The 14,764-nt window shown below is 39.4% G+C and overlaps 1 protein-coding gene across 4 annotated transcripts in view; it reads right to left on the reverse strand.

Moving 5' to 3' along the window:
- Positions 1-14,764, reverse strand: part of umad1 (UBAP1-MVB12-associated (UMA) domain containing 1) — a 96,991-nt gene that overhangs the window by 24,361 nt on the left and 57,866 nt on the right. For 3 of the 4 annotated variants that reach the window (XM_080207633.1, XM_080207626.1, XM_080207642.1), the window contains exon 3: positions 3,210-3,292. In XM_080207633.1, coding sequence (XP_080063759.1) covers positions 3,210-3,292 — 83 coding nt within the window. Of the gene's footprint in view, positions 1-3,209; positions 3,293-10,461; positions 10,576-14,764 lie in introns of all 4 variants that reach the window. The other variant, XM_080207650.1, reaches the window with a different exon arrangement.

Consider the following 14,764-nt stretch of genomic DNA (forward strand, 5'->3'; position numbering starts at 1 on the left):
ATCAGATTTAGATTCAATCAATATTCAAGCTCACTGCCCATGACTGTTTCAGATGTGTTCTGGAAATTTTGTATATTTCACATGAACAGAGATCTACAGCACAAATGGTTTGCTAGACAAGTAGTTGAATCTAAAGGCCTCCAAAAGATGATGAATTCAGCAAATTCATTCTCCATAAATGGAGGAACAAAGGAGCAGGAACAAGCTATTTGGCTTGTCAAACGTGTTCCAGCATTCAATTAGATCATGGCAGATCATTTACCTCAATGCCATTTTCTGTGCTATCTTCATGTCCCTTTTTTTGTCTTGAACATCCTCAGTGATTGAGCTTCCACAAACTTATGGGGTAAAAAATTTCAAATATTCATCACCCTCAGTGAAGCAATTCTTCCTCACCTCTCAAATGGCTTGCCTCTTATTCAGAGGCTGCATCCCGAGGTTCTAGACTCACCAGCCAGGAAAAACATCCTACCTACATCTACCCTGTCATGCCTTGTAATAATTTTGTAAGTTTCAATGAGATCACCTCCCATTCTTCTAAAGTCTGGAGAATACAGGCCCAGTTTCCTCAATATCACCTCATTAAGACAATCTTGCCATCTTAGGGATTATAAGTGAACCTCCATTGTACTCCCTCAATGGCAAGCACATCCTTCCTTAAATCAGGTGACCAAAGTGTACATAATACGCCAGGTGTGATCTCTCCAAGGCACTGTACAGCTCCTGTACTCAAATCCGTTTGCAGTGAAGGCAAGCATACCACTTGCCTTTCTAATTGCTTGCTTTTAGTGACTCATGAACAACGACACCCAGGTCTATTGGGCATCAGCATTTCATAACTTCTTGCCATTTGAAAATACTCTGCCTTTGTTTTTTTTCTACCAAAGTGGACAACTTCGCAATTATTTGCATTATATTCCATCTGCCATGTTTTTGCCCATTCATTTAGTCTACCCAAATTCTCTTGAAGCCTCGCTGCATCCTCCTCACAGCTTACATTCCTACCTAGTACTGTGTAGTAAGCAAACTTGAAATATTATCTTTGGACCCCACATTCAAACCATTTACACAAGTAAAATTGTTCAGGTGTAGAACCACTGGAATTTCATTTGTCTTTACATAAATCAACTAAGCTAACTAGGTTATGTGAAATTATCTCATTTATATCACTTTCATGTGCTCCATGCACATCATTAGCACGCCACAGGAAACACTAGGAGTAGGATGTTAGCTGCCAGATGCCAATGGAGGTAAGAGTTGCATCAGGTTGATAATTTTCTTTTTGCTTCTTTTAAGGATGGTGCCTAGAATGTTGTTTATGGACTTCAGTTGCATCATGTGGTGCTTACCAAATTTACATGAAAGTCAGGTCTTAAAAGACTCCAGATCATTGCTTGTGTGCATGCCAGAAGTCTTATCACATTCATCTCCCACTCTGATGCTCCCTGGGTACTTCAAAAGAGCTGCAAGTTTAAGGTTTCTGCACTCAATTTTTCAAAGAGCAGCAGGATGATGTGTTTCCATTAGAAGATCAAAACTAGAGTTTGACCTTCATTTATCACCTAGTAGCATGATCATTTATTATATATCTAATCCAGTTATATACAGTTCTCATTAAACATCCGTCTGTTAATATCACCAACAGTAACTTTCAAGACCCAAAAGGTTGTATGGCAGCTCATAAGAATGTGACCAAATAGACCCAAAGGGCTTCTTCACATAATAGTTGGATCTAGTAAATAAGCAAATCTAAACAATTGCTGCTAGATATAATACAGCTGTATATCAAGCTGACAAAACTGCACCATTATTACTTCCCACCAATAAAAGGAAACTTCTTTCTCTCAGCGGGAAAGTACAATATGCATATGGCACCTTCTCTAATTTCCTAGGTTAGGAACTCACTGAGTTGAGCCTAACCTGTACATCTTCACTTTGCAGCCCTCATTTCAGAAACGATTGTCTTAAGTTTCCATTCCATTAATCTTCTTTATTGCATCAGCAAGAACAGTGTAAAGGATCATGGAATTTTAAACTTGAATTTCACACTGTCTGCGTTCCCACAATCTTTTGCGTTCATTTTAAAAACATTTTGCTAGAAATAGGCTCCACTCACAAAACTGGCCCAACATGGTGAATAATCAACAGTGCAAGTTTCCGCTAATTGCTTTCATTTGCAGGCCTTCAATGTTCCAAAAATTAAGTTGGATCTTATGGACATGGAGACTAAAAGTTTTAGGTATTTATTTTGAAATAAGCTTTCTATTATATGCATTCTAAAAAAAAGCTTTGCTCATTTTTGTAAGTTATTTTCAGTAATTTCAAATTTGTTCACTCAGGTGGTGGAGTCAGATACTGATTCAAATTGCTCACTTTAATGATGAATCGATACACAACTGTATCAATCAAACTCAGTTACCACTCGTAAGTATAATAAATATTTCTGAAAGCAGAGCTTCTTAAAAGAAAATGGTTCTAAAACACACCTGCCATGAACCAGTACATCTGAGATTTTGCATTCAGCATTGATATAGCTCCTCTAAAATGTGAGGAGGTGCTTCCCAAAGTACAAGCAAAATAAATCAGGCAAAAGGTGAAAAGTGATCAAATATCCCTGCATGTTTTACTTTAACCATCTCCTTCAAGATTGTTGGATTTTTGAAGGCTTCTTTAGTGTTGTCATAACTCTGTCTCAGTTTATGGCGATGCATGTAGAAAACATGACTCTGGGTGTAATGATTGTGGGGGTGGAATGGGAAGAAAATTATATATTCATGGATGCAGTACAAAGTCAGCTCATAAAAGATGAATTTATACTAGAAGGGTTACCAAGGCTCCTTCTAAAAGAATGCAATGAAAAGATGGGGAGTAGTACGAATAATTTCAAGGTCAGAAAGCAAACTGGATAATACACTGTAGGGGTAGCACACAAATATTAAATGACTGCCATAAATGCAATGCTAAATGAAAATAAATTTGTGACCTATGCTCCAATTTTGTTTTGCATATACTTGATGATATTTACATTCAATTATTGTCACTCATGCAAAAGCAGCATAGATTTTCATGCAGACAGTCATGGAAATAATAGAATATCAAAGGGTCTAAAATGTTTACAATCCTTATTTATGCAATGATTTTATTCATGCCCTCTTATCGCCTGTAAATAGAACATAAACCAGTCCCATCATCCATTGAATATCCCATACCTGAGTCGATTGGCAACATGTGTTTGTCACTTCTTCAACCAGCACAGAGCTTTGTAACATTTGTCTTTCACTTGCTGTTTCTCCTGTAAGGAAATACATTAACAAGTATAAGCCAGTTGTTTCGTAATATGGCTAGGTCTTGCTGACAAAGGCTGGTTTAGCACATGAATGATTTGAGACCAAACACAGAAATTGCCTTATTGGCAAATACACTGGCAAACCAAGTGTGAGCAGGAAATTGTATGCTCACTATTATTCACCTGTGACACAACTCATGCTGAAGAGCAGATTTTAGCTGGAACTGTTAGTTGGGGTGAGTTTGGGGAGGGGGATGTACAAGCTCCTTTTACTATGCAAACTAGGGTGGTATTCCCTGGAATTTGAGAGAGTAAGAGGTGATTTAGTCAACATTTTCAAGACAATAACGGAAATATATTAGGGTAGACCTACTCCAGTTCATATGATCTAACGAGACTCAAATTATTTGCTTGTGTTCCATGTTACACATTGTTTATTTACCATAAAAACATTGAGCAGAAATTTTCAGGCCCTTTGAGGACAGGAAGCCATCCACAACCTGAGGGCTCTGTCTGCCCTCAGCAAGCACTATCCGCTCTCCCCCAAACCCCTGCCCCAACTTTTACAGACCTTACTTACCTGGTTGTGTGGGCACAAACTTACCAATGAGCTCATATCCTCTAGGTGCTGAATCCCAGCAAAGGTCACTGGTCCTGGTAGCACAGCTGAGCTATCAGTCCTATTGTGCCAGCAGCTTTTATAAGCCAGGCTACCATTCTTAATTGGGTAGCTGGTTTTGCAAGGCGCAGTGCTGGATCTACTGGCCCCCCCTTCCCCTCCGACATTGGGTCTCCAGTACTCAGAAAAATTTCGACCATTAATTTGAATTGTGTAATTCAGAAGAATTTTACAATCTTTTTTCTTATCAATTCAGTTCTGCACATGATGAAGGAAAGGTTTAAACCTCCATAAAAACCTTTGCAAATTTGAACAAAAACATAAAGCTCTTTAATAATGTTATAAAACCTCCAAACCATTCAAGTATTTGAGTTCATTGATTTGATTTATTTTATTTTCCCAAGTATTAGTATACAGTGAAAAGTATTGTTTCTTGCACGCTATACAGATGAGGCAATGCTGTTCAGACAGAAGGAACAGACAGTGTGCAGAGTGCAGTGTTACAGTCATAGCTAAGGTGTGGAGAAAGATCAATTTAGTGCGAGGTTCAGAGCCCAAATGTAATTTGCTTAACACAAACTGTTTTGCTGATTACTAGAAACATTAATGGAAAAATAATAAATACCCTGCAATCAGAACCAACTAAAATCTACTGAGAAGTTTGATAAATTCTGCAAATATTTAGTGTAATCCATTTCCCATACTTCAATATTAATACAAATGAAAGTGTAGAAAGTACTAATTCATGTGAAAATATCAGATACTAACAAATTCATTGTAGAAACAATAAATTACCTTGTATAGCATCTTTAATACAACAAAAAGTTGGGGCAGGGGTTTGGGGGAAGAGCGGGTAGTGCTTGCTGAGGGCAGACAGAGCCCTCAGGTTGTGGATGGCTTCCTGTCCTCAAAGGAGCGTTATAAAACAAGATTTGACACTGAGCCACATATGGTGACTGAAAGCTTGGTCATAAAACATGCTTTGCGTCTTAAAGAAAGATGTGGAATAGTTGTAAGAGGGAATTAGAGTTTAGATTGTGGGCAGTTGAAAACACAGCTAGTGGTTCAATTAAAATTGGGGATGCTCAATTACACTGGTGTGTGTGGGGGTGGGGGGGGAGGGGGGGTGGTGCTGTTGCAACTGGGAGATATTCCAATAGATATGACAGTGACAGGCCAGGCCAGGGTGTGATTTGAAAACATTGAGAATGTTAAAAGCAACGTTTGTTTGATTGGGAGCCAATGTAGGTCAGCAAGAATGGGATGACAGCTTAGGGTGTAGTAAAAGTTAGGACATGAGCAGTAATATAGATGTTCATATTTACAGAAGATATACCAAGAGTTTATTAGAATTTCAGCAATTAAGCGAAGGCCAAGCTGGAGTCAGCCTACATTACTGAGGTGGAAATAAGCTGCCTCAACACTGACACAGATATGTGGACAAAAGTTCACAACAGGTCAAATATGTCACCAAGGTCAAGAAAAAACTGGTTCAGTCCCAGACTAATCGATAGAGAGAGGGATGGCAACAATAGCTAGGGAATAGAGACAATGGCTTCAGTATTCTTACATTTAATTGGAGGAAACTTTAGCTCATCCAGTGTCAAATATCAAGTAAGCAGCCTGACAGATTAGCAACATTGGGGAAGTCCAGAGATATGGTGGTGAGGTAGAGCTGGATGTTTCTGCATGAGAGAGAAAACCAATGTGCCTTTGGACGATGTCACCAAGGGGCAGCATGTATGTGGGAATCACCAGAAGTAAAAAAAATGTGAAGAAGAGAACAGAGGCCAGTGGAGGTGATACTCTGGTTATTATTAGACAAATGAGAATAGAACCAGGTTATCTGGACTAAAATGAAGAAGTATTGAAGATGAATGGCATGATCTACCCTGTCAAAAGCTACAAACAGGTGGAGAAGAATGAAGAACAGTTTACCATGTCATATTGACATAGGCTGTCATTTGTGACATTGATGTGAGCTATTTCAGTACTGTGGCAGGGTGGAAAGCTAATTGGAGGGGTTCAAACATTGAGTTCCAGACAAGGTAGGCAGAGATTTTGGAACATAATACACGGAAGGCCTTTGGAGAGCAAAGTGAGAATGGAGATGAAGTGATAGTATGCAAGGACAGTAGGGTTAAGGGTAACTTTTTTTTGTTGATGTCAAACATACTGTATAACTGATAGGCATTAGATATTATTATAACTGGACATTTTGGAAACAACTACGTGCAATGCTTTGCACTCATGTTTGTGGTGGGAATTCCCGATGCTGCAATAAGTAAGTAAATCATACAACCTCAGTTACTAACATTTCACTAAGATCAAAATGTATTTATAAAGTGTGTAATTTAGCAAGTAGATAACTTAAATATTTCAACTAAAAATTTTAGCTTTAGCCCATTTCCATGTCAAATCTGCACTCTAAATGATGAAGCCACTGTGTCCTGGAGTATGATGTGGAGATGCTTATTGTGTGAGACTTCTTACTGTCCTTGAATATGGACATGCCATTTACTAAAGAGCATTCAGCACCAGTTCTCCTCCTATCATGCAGTCCTCTCTCTCTCTCCTTTCCTTCCTGTCTCCTTCTCTTTCCTTTACCTGCTCCATCTTCTGTTCATACCCTCTGTTCTCCTTTCATCTTCCTCCATCCCTCCTCTTCCCAGCTATTATCCATACCTTCCTTTCCACCCCAACTCTCATCCCCATCCCCTGCCTTTCCACCCCTCCCATCTGCCTTCTTGATTCAATTCTATTACAGTTCTCATTGCTCTGTTTGATCCAAATACTCCATTTGGTCAACTCCCAGCCTGCAACACTATGAAAGTATGGGTATAGTAATAAATCTACTCTGCCATGTTCATCCTATTCAATTTAAAAGTTCTACGTCCAAAGATGTGCAGGTTAGGTTGGTTGGCCATGCTAAATTGTCCGAGTATCAAGGGATTAGCAGGATAAATATGTGGGGTTATGGGAATAGAGCCTGGGTGGGATTATTGTTGGTGCAGGCTCGATGAGCTAAATGGCCGCCTTCGGCACTGTAGGGATTCTGACTCGATGTAACCTTTTTCATGTGATGGTAGCATTGGCTTAAGATATTACAATTCTTATGTATCACACAATAATTACTGATCCTTCATCTAACCCCATCAAGATTTCCTTCTATTCCTTTCTCTTTCTCGTATTTAATTAGGTTATCCTCAAATGTGCCTGCAATAGCTGCCTCACCTACTCCCTTGGAAACGAGTGGTACATTCTAACCACTCTCTAGGTAAAGAAGTTTCTCCTGAAATCTCAATTGGATTATTTAGTGACTATTTTTAGATAAACTCAGTGGGTCAGGAAGCATTTCTGGAGAGAAAGAGAGTCCCTATTTCAGGTCAAAAACTTTTCAAAGTGGCAGGATATCATTTGAACAGTCTGGAAATAACAGGTGCCTGAATGAGAATTTCAGCATCAGACAAACTGAAGTAAGAGTGCAGATAGACCATGTTACGGTGTTTGGACATAGGTCGTATTGGTGATGAAAGGTATGGGGTCAGAAGCTCTGACTGAGGTCAAATAGGATAGATTTTGAATGGCCTGATTCAGTCTCAGACAGGGAGAGAGATGGTGATAGTGGATAAGGAACAAAGTGTGTAGTGGGGAACAAAAGAGAATGGTTTTCATTTTCCCAATATTTAATGGAAGGAAATTTCTGCTTAGCCAATAAAGGATGCTGGACAAGCAACATAAATCTGAGACAGTGGAGGGGTCATGAGAGGTAGTGGTAAGGTAGAGCTGTTTGTGGTCAGTCTGTTTTGGTGCAGTCTTGCATTATATTTTGAGATGATGTGATAGAATCAGCGAATATACAATGCAGGAGGCAGCCATTTGGCCCAACGAGTCTGCACCGATCACACTCCCACCCAGGCTCTATTCCTGTAATCCTTCATATTTACCCTGCTAATCCCCCTAATACTAGAGTTAATTAGTTTGGTCAATCAACCTAACCCACACAACTTTTTGGACTGTGGGAGGAAACCAGAACATGCAGAGGAAACCCACACAGACACAAGGAGAATATGCAAACTCCAAACAGACAGTGACCCGAGGCCAGAATTCAACCCGGGTCCCTGGCACTGTGAGGCACAAGTGCTAACCATTCTACCACCGTGCCACCAAAAGGCAGTGTTTAGCTGAGAAACAGGAAGGGTCAGGAATAAATTCTTGTAACTGGGTGGTTTTGGATATCAAGTAAAATGATCTCTGTGGTCTTCTGAAGCAGCTGGAGCAGGTGAAATGCCAAAATTTCCTCTTTCAATTGCTATAAATAGAACTTTTATTTTACAGATTTTCCTCAAATTTAATAGGTAAATGTGGGAATTTTAGAAGCAATTTCTTTGCAAAATAATTTGAACATTTAATGCATATGTGTTTCCGCAGTCAGAACAAAGATGCCAGGATACAAGATGTCTGGGAGAGAGGTTACCCATGCATGAAACAACTTTCATTCCTACCTTTACACATTTAAAATGTTTGTAAAAATTAAAATTTAGAGATGTCAAAAATTAATGTTTAGTATCCTGTGCTGGAGCTACTATAGTTCAAACTTGAACACTCAGAACTTTCAAATACTTCTAGGTGTCCAGATAACCAACAACCTGTCCTGGTCTCTCCACACCAATGCTACAGTTAAATAAAGCACACCAACACCTCTACTTTCTCAGAAGGCTAAGGAAATTTAGCATATTCGCTATGACCCACATTAACTTTTACAAATGCACCACAGAAAGCATCCTTTCTGGATATATCACAGCTTGGTATAACTTCCGTTCTGATCAAGACCACAAAAAAACTTCAAAAGGGATGTGCCGAGTCCATCATGCAAACTAGCCTGCCATCCATTGACCCTGTCGACACTTCCCACTACCTCGGAAGAGCAGCCAGCATAATCAAGGGCCCCACGCACCCCGGACATACTGTCTTCTAGCTTCTTCTATCGGAAAAAGGATATAAAAGTCTGAGGACACATACCAGTCGACTCGAGAACAGCTTCTTCCCCGCTGCCATTAGACTTTTGAACGGACCAAATCATATTACGTTGATCTTTCTCTACACCCTAGCTATGACTGTAACATTACCTTCTGCACCCTCTTTTCTCCTTCTCCCCTTTGTACTCTATGAACGGTATGCTTTGTCTTTATAGCACACAAGAAACAACATTTTGCACTGTATACCAATACATGTGACAATAATACATTAAATCAATGCAACATAAAGACATTTTCAAACACATCATTTGCTGTTAATACAAAACAACCATTTTCTTGTCCTTCCTCAAAAATATTGACATTTACTTATAACATCACAATGTGAAATATAAAAATTGTACAAACACAAATGAAAGCTTATTAGTTGAGTTTGTTTTGTGCTTAAGCAGAGAATAATGTTAATCTCAATACCTAAACATAAATGAATTGTACAAACAAAATTTATTTAACAATCTCTACTCTTGAGCACTTGAAAAATGCAGACGTGCATGCTTTTTTAAGCATAATTGTATTAAACAGCAATTGGATGTAGTAAGTATACATTTAATCATTAAAATAACATGAACAAGAATGCACTATTTCAAACCATTTTGTTACGAGTTTCTTTTAAAATGCTCCAGTACCCATTGAGATTAAGCATGCTGTGTTCTAGCAACCAGAACAGGAAAACAAAGATGCATAACATTTGAAGTAAATGGAGCACTGCAAGAAATCCCCCAAGACATAATGTTCAATTATCACAAAACAAAAGGTCCAATAATATAAACACTTGCGTGAACTATGTAAATGTTCTTTTGTTCACATTAGTTTTTCTGGGTAGGAGCAGCAAAACAGAGCAGCAAGAGATGAACTTTTTAGATTATTCAAATATTCATAAGGCTAAGATCTGGGCTATGATGATGAGCCATGCAATAATGCTCAAAATTGTGTAAATCTATTAAATTGATTTAGGGCTCTGTTATAGTTGAAATACAAAGAGCAAATAAATCAATGTGAAGGCATTTCCAATCTGTTTTACCCTGTGGTGCTGTATAGCCTCAAAAAGGGAAACCGATTTGTAAGACATGAAAAACTGGTGTCCATTCAATTCACTTTACCAGAAGCCTGGCTCAATTGGTAGCATTCTCAACTCTAGTAATTTCAAACACACAATCTCAGTTGACACTTCAAAGCCACAGCAATGGGGTGCTGCACTGTCAGTGATAACATCTTTTGTTGTCTGTTCAAGTGACTGGACAGCATCTTGTGGTGCTGCCCAGAAGTGAACTCAGTCACTGTGTGTCAACGCACATTTTCCAACCAACACCAGCAAAACACTAATTTGTCTTTGATCTAATTTGCTGTGCAAAATCTGTGTGCACAAAAATGCTGTGCGTTTGCCTACATATTTGCAATTTGAAACGAGTTAAATGATTAAATGCTTTTGGATATCATGAAAATCAAAGGCTCTACATAAATGCAAGCCTAAACTTTCTTTTCAGTAACACTTCATCACAAAACAACGTAGCCTTAAATACCTTTAAAGTTCACATGCTCTCCCACCATCATTTTGGGAGATTTAGATTATGGATGTAGTTCCCAGATGAAAAAAGAGTGATCAACAAGAAAGTTCTTTGATAGGGTCATAAATGCTAGAGAAAGGATCGGAAACTCCATTAGCAATATAAATCATAGTATGGGTTACAAAATTGAAGAGTTGCGTTACAGTTAAAACAATTAATTCACATTTATGTTTTAGGGCATCCCAAAGTATGCCACATAGTTTTAGGGATGAGTCATCAGGGTACAAGATTCTTTTGTTCAAGTTATCCTGGGTTTGTTCAGAAAGCATGCAATTGCAGTTTTGCTTTGGTGCAGATTGCATCTTACTAGATTTTGAGCGCCAACAGGAGATAATTATTAATCAGGCCTGCACTTTAAGCAGATAATATATTAACTTTATAATTCAATGTGTGGACTGCAGGTGGGGCTCAAACTTAATTTGGATCTGTGGGAAAAAGCAAAATGCATGGAAATACTGCAGTTTTAAAATAGTTTGTGAAATGTTATTTTATGTTATTTTGTTTGTACAATGTTCAATCAGAAGTTTCAAATTATGCTGAAAGTACCAAGGCAATAAAACCCTGTGCAAAATCTTAACACACACATGAATAATATTGTTTAAACAAAGTTATTTAGCTCAATTTATTTGTTAATTTGAATTTTAAGCGTAGAATGTCTGCATTGTTTTGCATAAATGGCTTAATTCAAATTACCGATTAAACTCAATTTATTTTGAGAGAAGATTGTAATAGCAGCTTTAGCAACTCCCTGAATGTAATGAATATTTCATTTTGGGACTAGTGTACATCACATTTTAACTTTTCATAGAGTAACCCACATCACAGTTTATATTGCTAACGAAGCTTCTGATTCTTTCTGCAGCATTTCTGTCCGTTTCAAGGAACTTTTTTGTTGACCAAATCATCCATAATCTGAATCTTTTATCTTTTATGCCTCTATCACAGGACCCTAGAAATATGGTGCCACATGTTATTCCTTTGGTGCTAAAACCAGTAAAAAGATTGGTGTGAGAGAGAGCATATGCTTGCGTGCACGTGTGCAGGAAAATTGGGGAGAAGAGACGTCTGTTTGCATCAGCAACATTTTTTGTTTCACAAAACATTGAATATATCAAACACAGGCAATTGGATTTATATACAAACATCTGAGCCTACAACTTGAATTACTTAAAAGAAAATTGAACATGCAACTTTTCCCTGAAGAATTATTACAGAGATTGAAACCAAACACATCAAGGAAAAAAATTTTAATAATTCTTGAATCTTTGACAAACTATCGATAGCCAAGAAATTGTTTTTGCTTAATGATTCCCATATTCAGTTGGATTATATTCCAAAGATGTGCACGTTAGGTTGATTGGCCATGCTAAAATTGCCCCTTAGTGTCCTGAGATGTGTAGGTTAGAGGGATTAGCAGGTAAATGTGTAGGGACATGGGGGTTGGGCCTGGGTGAGATTGTGGTCAGTGCAGACTCGATGGGCCAAACGGCCTCTTTCTGCACTATAGGGTTTCTATGATTCTATGATATTGTATTGTCTTGTCAAGCAACTTCAGCTAGAAAATGTCCTTGCATTCCTACTGAGCAAACAGGCTTTTTGTGCAAGTACAAACGTAAAAGCAGAAGTTCTTGATTATTGGTGATTTTTTTTAAACCTGAAACTGGAATAAACTTGCAGCTGCAGCTTTCACTAACCAAACGGCTGTTCATTCACCCATGAGGAATGTATGGTGACAGCAAATGTACATTGTTCTGGCTGATAAACCACAATAAAAACAAATAACTTGCTGCTTTTCAAAGGTTATTTTAACAAATTTATCTAACGTACTCTCAAAAATAATAACAGTAATCTGATAAGATTTTAGTCAGCATCTCCATCTTGGAGTAATTCAGAGCCACACATGTTGTAATGAAAACCTAGCATGACCAAATCATTCAGTCACTAACCAAGACTACAGTGGTTCCTTCCTAAAGTTTTTCACTGATTTGTTTTATGATCATGCAATGTACTTCTTCACCACAGAATATAAGCAAGCCTTTTACGGAGCCTGTACTTCCGCAGAAAGTATTACAGCATCATGCTAAAAGTATAAGGAAGTTTGAACCTCTCATCACATAGGTAATAAAACAGTTAAGATTTTTAATAAAAGGTTTAAAATATTGAAGTAAAACTTGAAAAATCTGAGATGAAAGTGAAATGATTTTTTTGGATGCATTACATTGATTGTATCACTGAACTTCCTGTGTACAAATTTGTTAAGTGTGATCAAGAACAATAAAATATTCCTGTATAGTCTGTTTACTTCTGAGCCAAGTTGACATTTAGAACATAAGAACATAAGAAATAGGAGCAGGAGCAGGCCATCCAGCCCTTCGAGCCTGCCCCGCCATTCAATAAGATCATGGCTGATCTGTCGCTGCTCAGTTCCACTTTCCCACCCTCTCCCCATAACCCTTAATCCCCTCTCCTATCAAAAACCCATCAACCCGCGTCTTAAAAATATTTAGCGAGGCAGCCTCCACCACTTCAACGGGCAGAGAATTCCAGAGATTCACCACCCTTTGAGTGAAGAAGTTCCTCCTCAACTCTGTTCTAAACCGCCCTCCATTTACCTTGAGGCTGTGCCCCCTAGTCCTATTGTCTTTTTTGAGCGGGAAGAGTCTTTCCACCTCTATCCTATCCATCCCATTCATCATCTTATACGTCTCAATGAGATCTCCCCTCATTCTTCTAAACTCTAACGAGTACAAGCCCAGTTTATTCAGCCTCTCCTCATAGCTCAACCCCCTCAACTCCGGTATCAGCTTAGTAAACCTCCTCTGCACTCCCTCCAAGGCCAAAATATCTTTGCGCAGGTGCGGCGCCCAAAAATGCACACAGTATTCCAGTTGCGGCCTCACCAATGCCCTATACAGCTGCAGCAAGACCTCCCTACTTTTATATTCAATCCCCTTCGCTATGAAGGCCAGCATCCCATTCGCCTTCCTGATCACCTGCTGCACCTGCAAGCTGGGTTTTTGCGACTCATGCACAAGGACCCCGAGGTCCCTCTGCACCGTCGCCTGCTGCAGTTTTTCGCCTCGTAAGTAATAGTCCTTCCTATCATTTTTCCTACCAAAGTGGACCACCTCACACTTGCCAACATTAAATTCCATTTGCCATTTCCTGGCCCATTCGCCCAGCCTATCTAGATCCTTCTGCAGACTCTCAACACCCTCCGCACAATTTGCCGTTCCCCCAATCTTGGTGTCATCAGCAAATTTCGACACTCTACACTCGGTTCCCTCCTCCAGATCATCTATATAAATGGTAAAAAGCTGAGGCCCCAGCACCGACCCCTGGGGCACTCCACTAGTCACCATCCGCCAATCCGAATAGCACCCGTTGACCCCCACTCTCTGCCTCCTATTTGACAACCAATCCTTTATCCACGCTAACACCCTACCCCCAACTCCATGTCCCTCGACCTTCTGCAATAACCTCTTGTGAGGCACTTTGTCAAACGCCTTCTGAAAGTCTAGAAAGACCACATCCACCGGCTCTCCTCTATCCACCGCCCTAGACACATCCTCATAGAACTCCAGTAAATTTGTCAGACACGACTTCCCTTTAATGAAACTGTGCTGCGTCTGCTCTATCAAGCAATTCCCTTCAAGATGCTTTGCAATTTCCTCCTTAATGACAGATTCTAACATTTTACCTACCACAGACGTTAAACTAACCGGCCTATAATTCCCCGCCTTTTGCCTGGCACCCTTCTTAAACAACGGCGTAACATTAGCCGTTTTCCAATCATCCGGCACTTCCCCGGAATCCAGCGACGTCTGGAAAACAACCACCAAGGCATCCACTATCACCTCCGCCATTTCTTTCAGAACCCTCGGATGCATTCCATCCGGTCCTGGGGACTTGTCCACAATCAGCCCCTCCAGTCTGTCGAGCACCGCCTTTCTAGTCACAGTAATGTCATTAAGACCCTCCAGTCCTTCCACCTTTCCATCGCTAACACCCGGCAAATTATTCACGTCCTCCTCCGTGAAGACAGAAACAAAAAAGTTATTCAATACCTTAGCCATATCCCCATCCCCTACCACTAGGTCCCCTTTCTCATCCTCTAAAGGACCAACATTCACCCTAGCCAGCCTCTTCCTTTTTATATATTTATAAAAACTCTTGCTATCCTTTTTTATATTAAGCGCTAGCCCAGCTTCATAGTTTCTCCTACCCTTCCTTATCAACTTCTTTGTCAATCTTTGTT

Source organism: Carcharhinus amblyrhynchos, chromosome 2 (assembly GCF_965287045.1).
Source record: "Carcharhinus amblyrhynchos chromosome 2, sCarAmb.v2.hapA, whole genome shotgun sequence".
Classification (NCBI taxonomy): domain Eukaryota; kingdom Metazoa; phylum Chordata; class Chondrichthyes; order Carcharhiniformes; family Carcharhinidae; genus Carcharhinus; species Carcharhinus amblyrhynchos.